The sequence below is a fragment of the Pseudorca crassidens genome, chromosome 3 (assembly GCF_039906515.1).
Source record: "Pseudorca crassidens isolate mPseCra1 chromosome 3, mPseCra1.hap1, whole genome shotgun sequence".
Lineage (NCBI taxonomy): Eukaryota > Metazoa > Chordata > Mammalia > Artiodactyla > Delphinidae > Pseudorca > Pseudorca crassidens.
Genome location: NC_090298.1, coordinates 153,495,767 through 153,517,374, shown reverse-complemented (window position 1 = coordinate 153,517,374; position 21,608 = coordinate 153,495,767). Strand labels below are relative to the sequence as shown.

The 21,608-nt window shown below is 38.5% G+C and overlaps 1 protein-coding gene across 4 annotated transcripts in view; it reads left to right on the top strand.

Moving 5' to 3' along the window:
- HMMR (hyaluronan mediated motility receptor) overlaps window positions 1–16,523 on the top strand; it is a 43,639-nt gene extending 27,116 nt beyond the window's left edge. For 2 of the 4 annotated variants that reach the window (XM_067732921.1, XM_067732920.1), the window contains exons 17-18: window positions 486–648; window positions 16,423–16,523. In XM_067732921.1, coding sequence (XP_067589022.1) covers window positions 486–648; window positions 16,423–16,508 — 249 coding nt within the window. In that variant the 3' untranslated portion in view covers window positions 16,509–16,523. Of the gene's footprint in view, window positions 1–485; window positions 649–1,427; window positions 2,322–16,422 lie in introns of those variants that run through there. The other 2 variants (XM_067732923.1, XM_067732922.1) reach the window with 1 other exon arrangement.
- The last annotated feature ends 5,085 nt before the right edge of the window (window positions 16,524–21,608 follow it).

The following is a 21,608-nucleotide window of genomic DNA, read 5'->3' as shown; positions in this document are numbered from 1 at the left end:
CAGGGATTGGAGAGAAAGGGAACAGGACTGGTTCAAACACAATAGACCGCTGCCTTTTTTAACCACCTTTTTGTGGATCTGCTTGAATAAATATTTCTTCACTTGCTGTTTCACCTTAAGACCATTTTCAGAGGCTTTAATTGGTTGCCTTTTTATAATTTTTTATATCACTAGGGAACAGGTCAGCAGAGCTTCTCATGATATCATGCTTGTAGTGGATCTCAGCATTTAATTTGGTGTTGAACTTTTATCAGAAACATAGCTTTGTATCTGTAGAGGGACAAGAAGATTTAAATGACTTGTCTTCTTTGTCGCAGCTGTTCAAAGTCGTTTTGTAATTTATAGTCTGAAAGCCTATATCTAGTAGGCTTTTGCCATTAAGTTTCGAAAAATGAACAACTTTGGAATTGTCGGTAACATTGGTAATGTATTTCACCAACGTGATCTTCAATAATTATTTATTGACTGTATTTTTTCTTATATAGGAGGTGTCAAAACTCCGCGCTCAACTTGCTAAAAGAAAACAACATGAAACAAAACTTCAGGAGGAATTGAATAAAGTTCTGGGTATCAAACACTTTGATCCTTCAAAGTCTTTTCTTCATGAAAGTAAAGAAAATTTTGTTCTCAAAACCCCGCTAAAAGAAGGTAAGAAATGAATAAATGTCCATAAGTCTCATCTTCCTTTGGATTTCCTTTCACAGCATTGAGCAAGTTATCCATCTTTGTGAAAATTTGTTAACAGTTTCCGATATAAAAGAAATTCTTACTGAGATTTTTTGTATAAAATGCCTTTTCTTTCCTGCTTCCATACTCTCTATTCTCCATTTCTTCAAATCCCATCTGTCCTTCAAGCCCAGCTCAAGTTATATCTTCCTTGAAACCTTGTCTGACTTTTTTGCTCCTACCCACCCACTACCAGAGTTAATCCCTCTATCATACCCTTGGCATTTTTTTTTTTTTGCGGTCCGCGGACCTCTCACTGTTGTGGCCTCTCCCACTGCGGAGCACAGGCTCCGGACGCGCAGGCTCAGCGGCCACGGCTCACGAGCCCAGCCGCTCCGCGGCACGAGGGATCCTCTCGGACCGGGGCACGAACCCGTGTCCCCTGCATCGGCAGGCGGACTCCCAACCACTGTGTCACCGGGGAAGCCCCCCACTTGGCATTTTTAACCTAAATGTCCAATTTGTAATTTTGAAGAAGTAGATTTTCCTTCTTTCTTGACTACAAATCTCTGTATCTTTGACAATAAACTGAAATTGGCTGAAATAGTGAATGAAGAAATATAAATAAAATTATGCTAAAGAGTGCACACATTGCTTCATCTGCTTTAGAGAAGATAGAAGGTGCCTGTTTTTAGTTCATAATGACTGATGAATTCATTTTAATTTAGAAAACTAACACTGCTGTTTAATACTCCTTTCAGGCAATACAAACTGCTCCTAAGCTCTTAATGGAGTTTCAAGAATCATGCAAGTAAACATCTGAAAAGCCTGTTGAAGATTATTTGATTCTTATTATTTTTATTGTTATTGTTGCTACTTTTGTTGTTATTATTGTTTGTAATGAATATTTTTAAATCTCGTATTTAATATTAACTTCCTCTCCTTACATATGTGAAAGGAAGTTCAGAATTTTTACATTTACTAAGTGTCTCTGACATTTTAGTTTCTATTGTCAGTATTTCTTCCTTGATGCTCACCCTTATTACCTCATTCTAAACCTTCTGACAGGCTTTCCAGCTTTGCAGCTCATCCCATCAAGTCAATATTCTTTTAAAAATGCTGACTCTCAAACTATTATTTCTGTATTCTGAAACCTTAGGTGGTTTCAAGACTCTAATCCCCAGGTTTTTTAGTTTGATATTGGAGGCCTTGTCTAATCTGAACCTTACGGGCTAAAATACCTTGGCTTGGGCTTGCCTCTATTTTGATTCTCCTAATAATGTTCGTTCTGTCCTGCCCATCATCCATTTATACAGTTCAAGTAAGAAATAAAGGTGTGCTTAATTCTGTAGCAACCTCTTTATCTCTTACCAAAGTCACTGAGTTGGTTAATAATTTATGGATTCCTAGACCCCATCCCAGTCCTCCTAAATTAAAATCTGGGATTTGGTCTGAAAATCTGCATTTTTAACAAACTGCGGTTAATTCTTAGAAACTCTGCTCATAACCTCTTTAGGGAATTTGTCTTATGCTACTTGGCATCTGCCTGATTACTGGGTGTTTGATTTATATTTAAGTAATATGAAATAAAATCACACATTAAGTCATTGACCCAATTATACAACTTGTATTATATGAAGTTACGTTAATCCTTCTATTTAAGCTGTGTTTATTGTCTGTGCCCTCCCCTCCCCAACTTGTCTCCAGAATCACTAATGGTAATATACTACTTAGAAAGTGGTCATTCTCCATCTAAAATATCTGATTAACACAGTTGGTATGATATTATAGTCCATCTTTTTTGTAATGTTTCCCCATTAATGGACCAACAGAGACTATTACAGTAAGAATAACTTTTCATAATAAATTATTTTATTAGATATTAATACATAATTAAGTTCAGAGGAAATGTAGAAATTAGAAAAATTGTCTAATAAAATGAAATAATTCAGGGCTTCCTTGGTGGCGCAGTGGTTGAGAGTCCTCCTGCCGATGCAGGGGACACGGGTTCGTGCCCTGGTCTGGGAAGATTCCACATGCCGCAGAGCCATGGCCGCTGAGCCTGTGCGTCTGGATCCTGTGCAACGGGAGAGGCCACAACAGTGAGAGGCCCGCGTACCGCAAAAAAAAAAAAGAAAGAATTCAAGATTTCTGCTTTTAGCCAAGATGGAGTAACAGCAATCAGATTTATTGCTCCTCCTCCTACCCTACACACACACACACACACACCCCTAAAACTATCCAAAATGACAAAATATAGAAAAGAATGATTTTCAAGATGCTAGATATGAAATAAGAAACACAACAATCCCTTAGAGTTTAGGAAAATCAAGGTGAACCCTACAGTTGCTCGCTGTTTACAGCCTTGAGAGAGTTTCCAAACTATGATGCAGGGAAGGGGAACCCAGGCAGAGCCCACCGAACTAACTGAGTTGAAAAGACAGAACTGAGACCTGGGGAGATGAGAAAGAGGCTAGAGATTGCAGGACAGAGTACTAGAAAGGAGAAAATTGCAGGGAGAGAGAATTCTGGAGATACACAAAGGGTCCCTCAAGTAATCACCTGAATACTGACTAGTCGTATATATAAGGAAACTACCTGAAGCCTAGGGAAGAGCCACCCTCCAAAATTAAAAGTAACAGTGCTCGAAGTTCACACAGGCTAGAAAATACTGCCTGTTCCCACAAGCCAAACTGGAAAACCTCATGATTAATAGGGCATTGAGTAGTGTATACAGAAGTGTTCAGTACTGGGGAATAATTAGTACTAAAATGAGCACTGCTCTAGTCCCACCTAACAACTCTTAAAAGGAAGACCCAAAAGGATCAGACTCTAAGAAACTTAATTATTACATCCCAGAACAAAGCTCAAGAAAAGTTATAGGCTTATAAAAATATCAAGCACTCAAAAAAGTAAATTTTAAAGTAACATCTAATCAAAACAAGATTCTAAAAATGAACAGAACACCAAGGTGCTCTGGGACAACTTCAAGCAGCCTAATATATATGTAATCAGAGTTCCCAGAAGATAGAAGGAGGGGACAGAAAAATCATTTGAAGAAATACTGGTGGAAACATTTCCAAATGTGATGAAAACTAGAAATCTAGGAACAGTAAATATGAAACATCACAAATTGCTGAAAAGCAATGATAAAGAAAAACTCAACCTAAAACTATCTCAACAAAAATAGTTCTCAGAAGCAAAGATGAAAACTTACTTTCAGACATAAAAAACTTTTTTCTTATTAGTGTCTTTAAAATATAATTGACTGTTTAAACAAAAAGAATAGCAATGTGGTCTGTAGTTTATACATACTTAAAATTAGAGTATGACAGCAATAGCTCAAAGCCCTGGAGGGGAGAATGCAAGTATATGATTGTAAGTTCCTTATACTATATGTAAAGTGGTATAATGTTACTTGAAGACAGACTGGTAACTTAACAATGTGTACTGTAAACACTAACACAATCACTAAAATAAAACACTTGTAGCCAATAAACCAACAAAGAAGATAAAACGGAATCATAAAAAAATATTCAATTCAAAAAAAGGCAGAAAAAGAGGAAAAGGAAAACAGAACAGAGGGGTCAAAAAGAAATCAAATAGCAGTATGATGAATTTAAACTTAACCATATCAATAGTCACATTAAATGTAAATGGTCTGTATACCTCAATTAAAATGCAGAAATGATCAAATTAGATTAAAAAGCAAGACTTGACTATATGCTGCCAACAAAAATACACTTCAAATATAATGACAAAAACAGGTGAAAAGTACAAGGGTGTTAAAAGATACACCATGCTGAAGGGAGAGGAAGACCTGGGCCCTCCTTCCTCCCACAAACACACTGATTCAACAGCAATACAGACAAATTCCGTTTGGAAATGGGGAAAGAATAGTCTCTCCAACAAATAGTGTTGGGAAAACTGGATATCCAAATGCGAAAGAAGGAAATTGGAACCTTATCTTACACTACACAAAAGTCAACTAAAAAAGGATTAAAGGCTTAAACGTAAGACCTTAAACTAAAACTACGGTAACAAAACATGGAAAAGACTTAATGACATTGGTCTTGGCAACAATTTCTTGGTTATGATACCAAAAGGTCAGTCAAGCAAAGCAAAAATGGACAAGTGGGATTAGATGCAACTAAAAACTTTCTGCATGACAAAAGAAGCAAAGAAAGTATTGGCAAGGGTGTAGAAAAAATAGAACTCTTATACACTGTTGGTGGAAATTTAATATGGTGTGACGCTATGGAAAATAGGATGGAGCTTCCTCAAAAAATTAAAAATAGAACTACCATATGATCCAGCAATCCCACTTATGGGTATTTATCCTAAATAATTGAAATCGGGATTTCAAAGAGTTATTTACACTTCCACATTCATTGTGTTGTTATTCACAATAGCCAAGATGTGGGAATGGATAAGGAGAATGTGATACATACCTGCAATGGAATCTTATTCATCCTTTAAAAAGAAGGAAATCCTGCCATGTGCAAGAAATGGATGAATCTTGAGGACATTATGCCAAGTAAACTAAATTAATCACCAAAGGACAAAAACTGCATGATTCCACTTATATGAGGTATCTAAAATAGAATCATAGAAGCAGAGAATACAATGGTGGTTGCCAGGGCCTGGGTGGCGGGGGAAATGGGGAGTTGCTAATCAACAGGCATAAAATCTCAGTTATGCAAGGTAAGTTCTAGAGATCTGCTCTACAACATCATGCCTATAATTAAAATACTGTATTTTACACTTAAAATTTTCTTAGAGGGTAGATCTGTTAAATATTCTTACCACAAAAAAAAAAAAAAGGATATGCCATGATAATGTTAACCAATTTAAAACAAAAACTAGAGTAGCTGTATTAATATCAGACAAAATAGATTTCAGAGCAAAGAATATTACTGGGAATATAAAGAAGTTCATTTCATAATGATAAATGAGTCAGTTCATCAGGAGGCCAAAATCTAAACATTTATGTACCCAGTCATGGTCTCAAAATACATGAATCAAAAATTGATAGATTTGGGCTTCCCTGGTTGCACAGTGGTTAAGAATCTGCCTGCCAATGCAGGGGACATGGGTTTGAGCCCTGGTCTGCGAAGATCCCACATGCCACGGAGCAACTAAGCCTGTGTGCCACAACTACTGAGCCTGCGCGCCTAGAGCCCATGCTCCGCAGCAAGAGAAGCCACCGCAATGAGAAGCCCGCGCACCGCAGAGAAGAGCAGCCCCTGCTCGCCACAACTAGAGAAAGCCCTTACGCAGCAACAAAGACCCAACACAGGCAAAAATAAATACATATTTTTTTAAATTGATAGATTTACAAGGAGAAATAGAAAAATCTGTAATTATAGTCAGAGATATCAATAGCCTCCCTCATTAAATTGTAGAACAAATAAATAGAAAATGAGAAAGAACATAGAAGATTTAAAAAATACTGTGAACCAACTTTATCAAATTGACATTTATAGACATCACCTAACACCAGCAGAATACTTTTTAAGTGAGCACACAAAATTTACCAAGATTGGTTATACACTGGACCATGAAAACAGTCTCAATAAATTTAAATGGATTCCAGTCAAACCAAGTATGTTCTCTGTCCACAATAGAATTGAATTAGAAATCAATAGCAAAAATCTCTGGAAAACCCATAAATGGTTGGAAATCAATTATCACACTTTTAAGTGAGCCACTGGTCAAAGAATAAATCAAAAGAGAAATTAGAAACTATTTTGAACATAATGAAAGTGAAGACACAACATATCAAAACGTGAAATGCTGCTAAAGCAGATTTAGCACAAAATTACTTCACTGATGGCCTATATTTCAAAAAAAAGAAAGGTTTCAAATCAATGACCTCAGCTTTTACCTTAGAAATAAGAAAGAAAAGAGCAAATTAAATCCAAAGTAAGTAGAGGAAAAGGAATAATAAAGGTCAGAGCAGAAATCAGTAAACAGGAAAACGAAAAAACAATAGAGAAAAATCAATGAAAATAATTCATTGAGGAAAGCCAATAAAATTGATAAACATCTAGCTAGACTGATAGAGAATATAAAAATACATAAACTAGCAATATCAGGAATAAGAAAGGTGACATTATTTTGTGTGTGATGGATATATTCACTATCTTGATTATGGTGACAACTTTATGGGTATGTATATCAAACATACCAAATTGTACACTTTAAATACATACAGTTTATTATGTCAGTTATACTTCAGTAAAGCTCTTAAAAAGTAGTTCATTCTGAAACTAAAGTTTTAGTATTGTGATTATTCTTGTCTCTTGGGCTACTGGTTTTAAATGGCTTTATTTCTGAAGAACTTTTTGGGGTCTTTGGGGATTTTTTTTTTTAGATTTATTTTTTATTGACCTAAGACCTGTTCATTTGTGTGTGTGTGTGTGTGTGTGTGTGTGTGTGTGTTCTTTTTTTTTAACATCTTTATTGGAGTATAATTGCTTTACAATGTTGTGTTAGTTTCTGCTGAATAACAAGGTGAATCAGCTGTACGTATACCCATATCCCCTTCGTCTTGCGTCTCCCTCCCACCGTCCCTATCCTACCACTCTAGGTGGTCACAAAACATTGAGCTGATCTCCCTGTGCTATGCAGCTGCTTCCCACTAGCTATCTGTTTACATTTGGTACTGTATATATGTCAGTGCTACTCTCTCACTTCGTCCCAGCTTACCCTTCCTCCTCCCCATGTCCTCAAGTCCATTCTCTATGTCTGCATCTTTATTCCTGTCCTGCCATCAGAACCTTTTTTTTTTTAGATTCCATATATAATGTGTTAGCATAAGGTATTTGTTTTTCTCTTTCTGACTTACTTCACTCTGTATGACAGACTAGTAAGACCTGTTCATTTTTACATGCATTATTTTTAGTTAAGATGTGTTCAAAGGAAATTAGTTTTCATTCTTAGAAAATTTTGAGCTTTGTTTTGGGGGGAGGGTTTCAGAATGTGTTTGTTTTTAAATTATTAACAGAAGAAAATCCCTTAAGGGAAAAAAAAATATGCCCTTTTTTGTAGATGCTAATGATTTCTTCCCTTTTGAGATTATGAGGAAAATGGGACAGTTGTTAGGAGGAATCTTTGGTACCACATGTATGATGGTTTCAGATTGAGAATGTCAAGTCCCAAACCTTATTTTCTTGTCCCCACCTAACCCCTCTCATCCCCAGCATTATACAATCCTTCGAGTATGAAATGGTAGACAACCCCTTTATCTCATTATATAAAGTACTAAATTCCATTTATTAGCAGTTTTAATAGATATTTGGAACAGCTTCAAAATATATTCCCATATTTTGGCTAACACTACTCCAGAGTGCCTATAATTTCTGAGAAGCACCCAATCTTGAAAAGCCACATATTGGAAAGTGTTCACGGTTAAGCCCTAATAAAGATTTACAAGTACTCAGCTCCTGAAGACTGGGCTTCTCAACATATAGGTCTTAACTAATCAAGTTGATCCCAATTTTCCTCCTACTGCAGATAATATTTTCCAGAGATGGCCACAATAATATTTCCTAACCAACACGCTCTTCTTTGAAGTGACATTCGCTTCCATTGCGAGACAGTGGTCTGTTTCCTCCCCACCCCATGAATTGGGAAGGCCCATTAACTATAGTGGAAGTGGCACTATGTAACTTCAGTAGCTAAGTCATCTATATTAGTTTCATATTGCTGCTGTAACAAATTGACCCCAAAATTAGTGGTTTAAAACATCACAAATTTATTATCTAAAAATTCTGGAGGTGAGAAGTCTAAAATGCATCTTATGGGGCTGAAATCAAGGTGTTGGCAGGGCTGCATTCTTTCTGGAGGCTCCCGGGACAAATCAGTTTCCTTGTCTTTCTCAGATTCTGGTGGTCACCTGCATTCCTTGGTCCATAGCCCCTTCCTCCCTCTTCAAAGCATATCACTCAAATCTCTGCTTCTACTGTCACATCTCTTCTGATTCTGACCCTCCTGCTTCCTTCTTATAGGGACTTGTTTGATTACCCTGGACCCACATAGATCATCAAGTATAATCCCCCAATCTCAAAGTCTTTAATTTAGTAACATCTGCAAAGTCCCTTTTGCCATGTAAAGTAACCTATTAACAGGTTCCAGAGATTAGGATGTGGGCATATGTGGTGGAGTCATTAGCTTGTCTACCATATTCATCAAAGATGATACAGTGTCTCCCTCGTGTTCTTGGATACTCATTCTTGGAAGCCATTCGCCTTCAGTTGATTCCCATCCTTGGAGTTAGCTGCCCCAGGTGTGAAGCAGCAATGAATGGCCTGGGCTGAACCCTACCCAAATTACAGATTTGTGGACAAAATAGATGTTGCCATTTAAGCCACAAGGTTTTAGAGTGAGTTGTTACCAGACTACCTTCTATTTAATTCCCTTTACTACTTATCTTAGACTCAATGTTCCATCACTCTACCCTCTATCTTTCCATTCTTTTTCCTCTCACCTCCCTATTAAATTCAACACTTCACAGATTCAAATGTCTGTATCTTATGCTTTTGTACCCAGGCCGTCAAGCACTACTAAAGAAAATCGTCTAATTTCAGAGTTGGTGGCCATGGCAAGGTCCTGCTTTCTACCTTAACTAGGCTCTTAATGTCATCTAACATAATTGTTTCTTTTTCTTTCCCATTTTGGATTTTTCTCAAACCTCAGACTTTACCACCTCCCCTCAGCAGATGATAGCAACTTCTACTTCATAAAGAAAATTAAAATAACAATGGTGGAATTTCCTAAAAATGTAGATTATTCAACAAATGATTTTGAGATAACTGGCTTTCCGCATGTTGGAAAGAAGTTGCATCTTTTACCTCACTCTCGAACCAAAAATAAACTCCAGATTTAAATTAAAAAAAAAAAAAAAACAATATACATATATCCACTCTCTTTTAGATTCTTTTCCCATATAGGTCATCACAGTGTATTGAGAAGAGTTCCCTGTGCTATACAGTAGGTCCTTGTTAGTTATCTGTTTGATATATAGTTAGTTATCTATTTGATATATATCATATTTGATATGACTGGATTTGTCAATCCCAGTCTCCCAATTTATCCCTCTTCACCCTGCTGTTCTTCCCCGCCCCCACCCCCACGCCCCCCGCACCCCCCCCACCCCCACCCCCCACCCCCGGCAACCATAAGTTTGTTTTCTACATCTGTGACTCTATTTCTGTTTTGCTGTACAGCAGAAACTAACAAACATTGTAAGTCAACTATACTCTAATAAAAAAATTTTTTAATTAAAAAAACTAGAAAACTATTACAAGATAATGTGGGAGAATGTCTTTATAATTTCAAAATGGAGAGACTTTCTAAAGAAGATTATGAAGCCAGAAAAGATAGCTGTGAATTCTTAAAAAGTAAAAGAATCTGGATGTAGAAAAATTCCATAATAAAATGACAAACACAAAGTCATGCAATGCAAATTTCCTCTGATTAGAGGCTTTTTTAAATCAATAAGTAAACCAGATCCATACAGATGTAACTTAAAAGAAGAAATGCAAATGTTCTTTATTTTTGAGAAGATAATCTTACTCATCATCCAAGGTATCCAAAGTAAGATGAAATGTTAATCTTTCCATATCAGATTAACAATGATCAAAACTTTGATGACACACTAAGGTGAAGGTAGGAGGAAATGGCATATCGTACAACTTAATCATAAAAATCATTGTTTTTTAAAATTAACTGATTTATTCATTTATTTTTGGCTGCATTGGGTCTTTGTTGCTTCGTGTGGGCTTTCTCTAGTTGTGATGAGTAGGGGCTACTCTTCGTTGTGGTGCGTGGGCTTCTCATTGCAGTGGCTTCTTTTGTTGTGGAGCATGGGCTCTAGGCTCAAGGGCTTCAGTAGTTGTGGCACACAGGCTCTAGAGCACAGGCTCAGTAGTTGTGGTGCACAGGCTTAGTTGCTTCATGGCATGTGGGATCTTCCCGGACCAGGGCTCAAACCCATGACTCCTGCTTTGGCAGGTGGATTCTTAACCACTGCGCCACCAAGGAAGTCCCCATAAAAATCATCTTGACAGTATCTGTTAAAGTCAAAAATCATGTGCTCTTTGATCCAGAAATTCCTCTTCTAGGACTTAATCTTTCAGATATCCATACAGATATGGATAGAATTCAGTATAAGAATATTCTCTACAAAACTGTTTGGTAGCAAAAGACAATGTAGTCCTTGATTAACTAAGTGCCTGATTAAGTACGTGCTTGATTAGCTAAGTACTTAGTGATCTAGCCAGGAGTCTCTAACCTTGTCCAGGTCAGGTCAGGAGGTGAGTGCTAAGGTAGAACCTCAAGAATTAGTAGGAGTGAGTCAGAGGAAGGGGGCTGGGGATATGAGGATTCAGTGCAAATGTAAATTACATGAAATGGGAAGGTAGGAGAGTTTGGCATATTTGAGAAACTGAACATTCAGTATCACCAGCAGAAAAGTGGTGAGCAGTTAAACTGCAAGAGTAAGTAGATCTGATTGTGTGAATCATAAAGAGCAAAACATGCAATAAGAGTTTGATCTTTAACCTGTGGACAATGGTGAGCCATTAAAGGGTATTAGAGCAGCAACAGGTATGTGTTTCAGAACATCACTCTGACTGCTGAGTAGGAAATTAATTGAATGGGAATAAACCTGAAGTCAGACTATTCATCCAATACTATTTATGAATACCTCATATATAGTTAGACACTGTCTAGTTGCTTAAAAAAAAAAAAAGACAATACTCCACGTAAGGGTAAAATGTGGCCCCTGGCCTGAGGAAGAATTCAAGGCTTTCTGGCCTGGGAAGTTGGAGGAAAGACCATACTATTCCTTGAGATAAAGAACTTGGGTTAAAAAAGCACATTTGCATAGGCAAGTTGACACTTTCGGTTTGATACACACTGAATTTGAGGAAGTGGAGATGTCAGGTAGAATCTTGCATACATACGCCCTCAGGAAAAGGCTCTGAGCTAGAGACACACATCTGGAAATGATGACTGTGCCGATGGTAATTGATCTTTAGGATCAGTGAGATCTGCCCGAACTTTAGAGTCATTTAGCAACTATCAAGATTTTTTAAATAACCACTGTGCTAGAGGCTATAGAAAGAACCAAGACAATTCCTATCTTCAGAGTTTACAGTATAGCTAGAAAGACAATCATACAGTATAGCTAGAAAGACAATCCTTATAAATGTAACATTACAAAGTCATTTAACTACCCTGAAGAGAAAGGAGCGCAGCTTTAATAGTGTTATGGGGATGAAGGCACCGATGATAATAAATGACCAGCAAGGGTTTACACCAGCTACATGAGTGAGTGGCCAATGAGGTTAGCTTTCCATAAAGTTGCTAAGTAGTAGTAGTTAGTAGTAGTAGTAATAGTCCTGGCTTTCTGCAAAAGAAGAGGATATCTAGGGGGAGATTTTAGATCTTTCAGAATTCAGCTCTGATATGAGTGGACTGCATTCCTGAGGGAGTGTCAGGCTAGAGTGTACTGAAGGTGTGGGTGAGGTCTCTTTGGGAAGAATGAGCTAAACTTCGGTCTGTTTATTAAGCCTCCAAACTTTTGCCTCAAGGTTTTTGCCATGCTGCCTGCCAAGGAACATGCAGGACCTGGCCTGTGTGTGTTGGGCTGACAGGTAAAAATCCAAGTGATGAGAAGCTTGGGGTGTGTCTAGTTCCACTCAGGCCCTATCTCTCCATCATAGCCCTTAACCGTGAATACCCGTCCATGCTCCACACTAATGACAAGAGGGGATTGCCTGCAGTTTGGGATGCCCTGCCACCTTCCCCACTCTCCCTGAAACCCTTCTACCACATCCTCTCTTCTTGCTGCCATTCATGACTTCTACATGAACACCACATTGTACAGGGTGGGGCCCAGGAGGGTGGAGGCAGTGTAAAAGATAAGGCCCCAGAGTCTAAAGACATTGAGACATCTACTCTCAGTACAAAGGTTTTAGTTAGGACTCCAAGTCTAGCTCATTCAATAGTCCTTTAAGTTAGACGTCATCTGAACCTCAATCACAAATCAAATTTTGTCGACTAGATTTTCTGGAGACTGTTACAACAGAGAGGGTGGCTTCAATACCTTCTATCTCCAGCTCAGTCACGTTTATCCATTCTCCCTGAGCTGGAATTGATTGATCCTCTCCCTCCCCCATTCACTTCACAGTCCCTGTTAGCTCTAGATTCAAGAGAATAACAACAGCAGAAAAAATATTTGCTGTTTCTGTGTACTTTCACTTGAATCATCCTAATTCTCCTCCTGGCTCTACGGATGCTTGCCACCTGGGTAGGAAAAATTAAGGAAGTGCAGTAAGAAATGTAAAAACCATGAAGGTTAGTATTTCAAGATCTTATCCCACCATGCTACACTTCAAAGCTCACGTTGAGGGGTTTCCCTGGTGGCGCAGTTGTTAAGAATTTGCCTGCCAATGCAGGGGACATGGGTTCGGGCCCTGGTCTGGGAAGATCCCACATGCTGTGGAGCAACTGGGCCTGTGCGCTACAGCTGCTGAGCCTGCGCTCTGGAGCCCACGAGCCGCAACTGCTGGGATCCGCGCGCCTGGAGGCCGTGCTCTGAAACAAGGGAGGCCACTGCAATGAAAAGTCCACACACCGCAACGAAGAGTAGCCCCCAGCTCGAGGCAACTGGAGAAAACCCTGTGCAGCAACGGGGACCCAACGTAGCCAAAAATAATAAAATAAATTAATTAAATAAATTAAAAAAATAATCCACTGACATTAGGACATTTAAAAAAAAAAAAGCTCACGTTGAGAGAAATGACCAAAGGAAGAGAAATAAATGTAAAATTTGTGAAAGCCAATAAATGTTTATTGACATGCCTAAGCTAGAGATACTTAAAGCCACCTCTGAAAAAGGTACATAGTATGGCTCTTTCTCCTTTGTTAGTTCTCATATACTCTAACCCACTGTAGTTTGGTTTCTGTCCCCAGTCCTCTGTGAAGTCTCCTGCTAATTTCTCCAGTGAATTCTATCTTGCCAAATCCAATGGACACTTCTCTAGTTCCATCTTACTCTAATTCACAACTTCCTCTTTCTTGAAAGCTCTCATTTCTAGACTGCTGAGGCCATTTCCTTGGTTTTCCTTTCACCTGTTTCTTTCCTCACTCCTTTGCTGGACCATCCTGCACTATACTTGTAACTGTTGGGGTGAGTAAGGGATTAACCGTTTCTTCTTTATCCACACTCTCTTCCTACATGAGCTCACTGAATTTCATGAATTCAAACACCATCTTTACCACTTTGCTGCATCCGATGTGATAATTGATTTAGATGAGGAACGTCAATGGAGGCAATTTGGTGAAAGTTGTTAGGTTTCAGGATATTTACAGATTCCAAAGTAGGACCCCAAAGATTACTTACTATTGCAAAGGGTAAAAAAAGTACCACTCTAACAAATGGGAAAACATAAAATCACTAATATTGAGATGATCTTTTGTCATCTAATGTGTTACAATATGGAATACACAGCATCGTCAATCTAATCAAATCTGAAAAAAAATTCACTTTACAGAAAACACAAAGCTTAGTGGAATATTAAATGACTCCCTGAAGAAAATAATCAGATAATTGGTATCATCATTGGTATCTTCAAAAAGCCAAAGTGACGGAAAAAAAAAGTAGGAATGTCTGCACAAAAACCTGCACACATATGTTTATAGCAGATTTATTCATAATTGCTCAAACGTGGAAGCAGCCAAGATATCCTTCTGTAGGTGAATGGATAAATAAACTGTGGTACATCCAGACCTCCAGACAATGCAAGCTCATTCAGCACTAAAAATTACTAGCTCTCAAACCATGAGGAGACATAGAGCAGGAATCTTTTTTTTTAATTAATTAATTAATTAATTAATTTTTGGCTGACTTGGGTCTTTGTTGCTGCACACAGGCTTTCTCGAGTTGCGGCAAGCGGGGGCTACTCTTGCTTGCGGTGCATGGGCTTCTCATTGCAGTGGCTTCTCTTTGTTGCGGAGCATGGGCTCTAGGCACGCGGGCTTCAGTAGTTGTGGCATGCGGGCTCAGTAGTTGTGGCGCACGGGCTCAGTTGCTCCACGGCATGTGGAATCTTCACGGACTAGGGCTCAAACCCGTGTCCCCTGCATTGACAGGTGGATTCTTAACCACTGCGCCACCAGAGAAGTCCTAGAGGAGGAATCTTAGATGCATATTTCTAAGTGAAAGAAGCCAATCTGCAAAGACAATGCACTGTATGATTCCAAATACATAACATTCTGGAAAGGGCAAAACTATGGAGGCAGTAAAAAGATCAGTGGTTGCCAGGGGGTGAAGGGTGGGGTGGAATAAATAGGCAGAGCACAAGATCTTTAGGGCAGTGAAAATACCCTGTATGATACCACAGTGATAGATACATGTCATTATACATTTGTCTAAACCCATAGACTGTACAACAGCACAAGTGATCCATAATGTAAATTATGGGATTTGGGTGATTATGATTTGTCAGCATAGATTCATCAGTTGTGACAAATGTACCACTCTGATGGGGGATGTTGATAATGGGGATGCTGTGCATGTGTGAGGGCGGTGGGTATTTGAAAAACCTCTGTAACTTCCCTTCAGTTTTGCTATGAACCTAAAACTGCTCTTAAAAAAAATAAAGATTTAATTCTTTTAAAAAAGTAGAAGTGTTGATTTAGATGAAAATAAAACTAATAAGATATAATAACCAAACAATATTAGGTAGAAGGTATAATGGTATCCATTAAGCTATTCTTTAAACTTTTCTGTAAGTTTGAAAATTTTTATAATAAAAAGTTTTAAAGGGGACTTCCCTGGTGGTCCAGTGGTTAAGAATCCACCTTCCAATGCAGGAGATGCAGGTTCGATCCTTGGTCAGGGAACTAAGATCGCACATGCCATGGGGCAACTAAGCCTGTGTGTCATAACTAGAGAGAGGCCTGCGTGCCACAACTAGAGAAGAGCCTGTGCGCCACAACAAAGACCCAATGCAGCAAAAAATAAATAAATAAATATTTTTTTAAAAAGTTTAAAAAGTTTCCCCACATTAGCTAAAAAGTGATGACATATAATTTTAGCTCAGGCCTCTCCTCAAAGTCCTGACTCATGTATCCCTCATTCCTTATCACCCTCAGCTGATGGCATTACCACATACTTCACTGAAAATTGAAGCAGTCAGACAGGGACTTCCTCATCCTTTCTCTATTAAATTTTCCAACATAAATACTTATGTACTCGTATCCCCTGCCTTTACTCCTTACAAGGTGCAGCACCTTGTATTATTCTTCAAATACAGTAATTCCAAGGGGAGGATTATACTTCTCACCTCCATTGATGTTAGGCTGGGCCATGAAACTCGCAGTGTACCTCCCTTTAAGAGAATTATACACCCCTGCCCTGATAAATGTGAGTTGGTCAATGGCCCTGTTTCCAAAAAAGATCACATTCTGAGGTGTTGCAGCTTAGGACTTCAACATATCAACCCATAACACCTCCCACTGGTTAATGGATCATGCCCACTATCACATCAACATGATCTAATATTGGACCTGCTAAAACAAAACAAAACCTAAAACCCAAACTTACAATTCTCCTGGGATCTTCTATCACTCTCCAGCTTCCATGCCTTTACTTAACCCCTTCACAGGAAAAGTATTTGGAAGAATTTTCTACAGTATTGGCATCCATGTCTTTATTTTCCATTCTCTCTCCTCACCCTTCAGTTGAACTTCTGTACCCTCACTCCACCAACCTGACAATTCCCATGGTCACTTCAGAGAATTTGGCAATGGTCACTGAATGGTGGTGATGGCTGCACAGCTCTGTGAATCTACTGAAAACCATTAAATTGTACAAATTGTACAATTAAATTGAGTTTTATGGTATGTGAATTATATATAAATAAAGCTATTTAAAAAAAAAATCCTTAAACAGAGTGCCATCTTAAGTTGCCCAGAAATATGTTACGTCCTAGAATGCAAATTTTCTTGCCAGTACAACATAAAAATAGTCTGACACAACAAAGGCTAGTTTTGGTCAGTGTTTTCATCTTCAACAATAAATATTTTGAATATTTGTTCTTTAAATATACATACTTCAATTTCGCTATTAGCAATCATCAACAGAAATAGACTCTTTCTACACTTTTTCTACTATTCTGCCTTTTCCTATAGTGATTTCTTTTCACAGTTAAGATGTGCTGTCTCTTCAATCACTGGTGCTTAGAAGAGCAAACCAGTTATCTTTAGCAACAGAATAATGACAAACACATACCTTATTAATTTGGATTGTTTAGAATAAAGTCTACTTTGGGGGAAAAAACAATCAAAAAAGTACTATATTCATGTACTTACACAATTGAGAATTTAGTAAGAACGAAATAAGTTCACCAATAAATTCTGCATTTTTTTTTTTTTTTTTTTTTGCGGTACGCGGGCCTCTCACTGTTGTGGCCTCTCCCGTTGCGGAGCACAGGCTCCGGACGCGCAGGCTCAGCGGCCATGGCTCACGGGCCCAGCCGCTCCACGGCATGTGGGATCTTCCCAGACCGGGGCACGAACCCGTGTCCCCTGCATCGGCAGGCGGACTCTCAACCACTGCGCCACCAGGGAAGCCCAAATTCTGCTTTTGATATTGATTTTAATCCATTCATTTACTCATTGATTCATATATTCAAAAAATATTTACAAAATATCCATTCTGTGCCAGGTGCTGAGTCTGGAGCTGATACACAGAGGTGAAAAACTTAAGTTTATACTTGAGTGTAAGGAGACAGACATGAAGTAAATGATGGTAATCACACATTAAAAACGCTAAAAAAATAAAGGTGTAAAATGCTGTGAGAAAGGAAAACATGGAGACCTAATTAAGATTGTGTGTGTGTGTCTGTGTGTCTACATGTGTCTGTCTGTATGTCTTTTTGAGGCGAGAGGCTGACAGTGTGAGCGGAGTCAAAGGTGGGACAAAGATCATGTATGGTCATGTAGACCAGACGTTATTGACAGGTTGTAAGAAAGTAGGAAAACAATTTGATCTATGTCTTAAAAAGGTTATTCAGTGGGTGGTGGTGTAGTGCAATGTGCAGAGACGCCAAGAATAAAATCCAAAGTTATCACGTGACCTAAATGGCCCTAACAGACCTCCATCCCCACATGCCCACCCCTCCCCTCTCCGGCTTCACCTCCTACCTCCTACTTCCCTATTTTATTCTTTTCAGCCACACTAGACTTCTTGCAGATGCTTGAGCCCATCAGGCTGCCTAGGCACGTGTTCTGTGCACTTGGTGTTTCCTCTGCCTGGAATGTCCTTTTATTAGATATTCTTGGAGTTACAGAATGGAGGAACCTCCTTTACCTGGCTTTCTGTGGTAACTGTAAAGCAGAGCCCTAGCTGGTTGACCTTCACTTCTTAAAGTGAAGCCACTGAGATCTTGGATTTAATGTGTTAACATAGTGTAAACTAGCCTATCTTGACTAGTAAATACAACAGTTAACATAACAGACAAAAATTATTAATTAAAAAATATCTTTAGGGCTTCCCTGGTGGCGCAGTGGTTGAGAGTCCGCCTGCCGATGCAGGGGACACGGGTTCTTGCCCCGGTCTGGGAAGATTCCACATGCCGCGGAGCGGCTGGGCCCGTGAGCCATGGCTGCTGAGCCTGCGCGTCCGGAGCCTGTGCTCCGCAACGGGAGAGGCCACAACAGTGAGAGGCCCGTGTACCGCAAAAAAAAAATAAAAAATAAAAAAAATATATATATATATATCTTTAAAGATTTTTCAATCTGTTAGAGAACTTAAAATAGTGTCAATTTCATTTTGTTGACTAATGGTGAGGTTGAGTATTTTGTCACGTGTTTTGGCCATTCAAATTTTGTCATCTTGAATTTCTTTTTTAAAAAACATATATTCAAGTATAATTGATTTACAATGTTCTGTTATTTTCTGCTCTACAGCAAAGTGATTCAGTTAAACATATATACATTCTTTCTCATATTCTTTTCCATTATGGTTTATCACAGGATAGTGAATATAGTTCCCTATGCTATACAGCAGGACCTTGTTGTTTACCTATTCTATATACAATAGTTTGCATCTACTAACCCCAAACTCCCAACTGAATTGCCTTTTAATGTCAGTATTCAATTTCTTATTTATTTATTTATGGCTGCATTGGGTTTTCGTTGCTGCGTGCGGGCTTTCTCTAGTTGTGGCGAGCGGGAGCTACTCTTTGTTGCGGTGCGCGGGCTTCTCATTGAGGTGGCTTCTCTTGTTGCGGAGCAGGGGCTCTAGGCACGCGGACTCCAAGTAGTTCTGGCTCATGGGCTCTAGAGCTCAGGCTCAGTAGTTGTGTCACACGGGCTTAGCTGCTCTGCGGCATGTGGGATCTTCCCAGACCAGGGCTCAAACCTGTGTCCCCTGCGTTGGCAGGCGGATTCTTAACCACTGTGCCACCAGGGAAGTCCAATATTCAATTTCTGTTTATTGGCTTTTTCCCTATTGATTTTCAAAAGTTCCTTATGTAGCATGGCAATTAGCTCTTTGTCTCTCATGCATAACATATATTTTCTCCCAGTCTCTTTTGATTATGTTAATTATCATTATTGTTGTTGTTATGCAGATATTTACAAAAATCTATGTAGTCTATTTTCTTGATATTTTCACTTTTGGTTTCTGAATTTCATGATATGCTTATAAAAGACTTCCTCACTCTAAGATTATTCTACACATTTTCCTCTAGTACTTTTGTTCCATATTTTGGTTAAACTTTTTTAATCTGTCAAGAACTTATTTTAGTATAAGTGAAGTAGGAATCCAGCCTTATTTTTTTTTAATTAATATTTATTTATTTGGTTGCATTGGGTCTTAGTTGCGCCATGCAAACTCTTAGTTGCGGCATGCATGTAGTATCTAGCTCCTGGACCAGGGATCAAACCTGGGCCCCCTGCGTTGGGAGCTCAGAGTCCTATCCACTGCGCCACCTGGGAAGTCCCCCAGCCTTATTGTTTTTAATGATTCATTTTTAATTTATTATCTTTATCCCCTAATAAATTCCCATATGCATATTTGAGTCTAGCTGAATTAATTAATGTAATAGTGTCTTTCACATAAACCTGGGAGGTTAAGAGGAAGAGCAGGTTTGGGGGCAAGACGAATAATTAATATTAAATTTACTTTCAGTTTCTTGTATCTGTGAGTTTGATATGTCAGTGGAATATCAGGTATAAATGCCTTTTGGGCATCTAGAATGTGGAAACTATGGTTTGGGAGAGAGTATTGGTCAAAGCCATTTGTGTGGACATCAGAGTCACAGAAATGGGAACAACTGGGATGGGGGAAGCAGAGGTAATTTACACAGGGACACAGGAGGCTGTAAAAAGGAAGAAACAGAACTCTTTGTTCTTGTCCTTTGGTATCACGATAACTTAGAGATGGATTTCTCAAACTTGAAATATGTATGCATACCATGTCAAGGAAAAAATTTTGGTTTTTAAAATCCTAATGAGTTTAGAAATTTAAAAACTGTCCATTTATTTCATCACTTGGTACCAATGTAATGGTTAATACTACCTCAAACTAGTATCCTGGAAGTTGTTGCCTGTGTCTAAGGTTGTGACCCAAATGGTCCAAAATATGACTGTATTATTGTTTTTAAATTGAGGTATAAACTACAAACAGCAATACAGACAGTGAGATAAACAGATCTTAATTGATATAGTTCGATGAGTTCTGATAAACATATATACTCATGTTACCCACACCCCTATCAGGATATAAATCATCTCCATAACCTCAGAAAGTTCATTTATGGCTGCAACAGTCAATCCCTACCTTTCCCTAAGGCAAGATAATTTCTTTCACCATAGGTTAGTTTCACCTGTTTTAGAATTTCACCTAAATCAAACTATACTGTTTTGTGTCTGGTTTCCCACATAGTATAATGATTTTGAGATTCTTTTGTCAACAAAAATTCATTTAACAGTCAACTTAAGGAATAAAAGGGAATTTTATTTGAGCCAAACTGAGGATTATAACCTGGGAGACAGATTCTCATAAAGCTCTGAGAACTGTTCCTCCAGTTAGAAGTTGAAAGCACAGTCATATACATTTTTGAGACAAAGACTCGTACATCAAATGACATACTAATGTTTACATAAAGTTCACCAAATGTACATAGTCCACGTAAGCACATACAAAGTGAGCAGTAAGTCACTAGACCCCTTACAGAGCTGGGAGGGAACTTTATTCTTCTAAAAAGTCACATTGCTAGCATCAGAAGAAAGGAAAAATAATATTGATCTTTACAGTCGAGCAAGCACTCCCATCTTTGATGAGCTCTGGTTAATGTGTAACGCAGATAGATGCACAGTGCATATTCGGGAGGGAGGAAGGAGGCCGAAGTGGACACACAGAGATAATTTTATGTTTAACTTTTCTTGTCTTGCCTTAAAATATAAAATTTTATTTCATTACATACATATAGTTCATTACTTCGCATAGTTGAGTAATATTCCATGGTATGGTTCTACCACAGTTTGTCTATCCATTCATCTATTCATGGATGTTTGGGTTGTTTCCAGTTTTAGGTTATTTTGTTTTGTTTTATTTTGGCCACATTCAGTATCTTAGTTCCCCAACCAGGGACTGAAACTGAAGCCCCCTGCAGGGGAAGGGTGTAGTCCTAACCACTGGATGGCCAGGGAATTCCCTAAGTTATTTTGAATTAATCTGCTGTGAATATTCTTGTGTGACACTTTGTGAATATATGCTTTCATTTCTCTTGGGTAAGCACCTAGAAGTGGAATTTTGGGTCATGGGGTAGGTGTATATTTGACTTTATAATAAACTGCCGAACAGTTTTCTAAAGTGAAACTAACAATGAATCCCACTAACAATGAATGGCATTCTAATT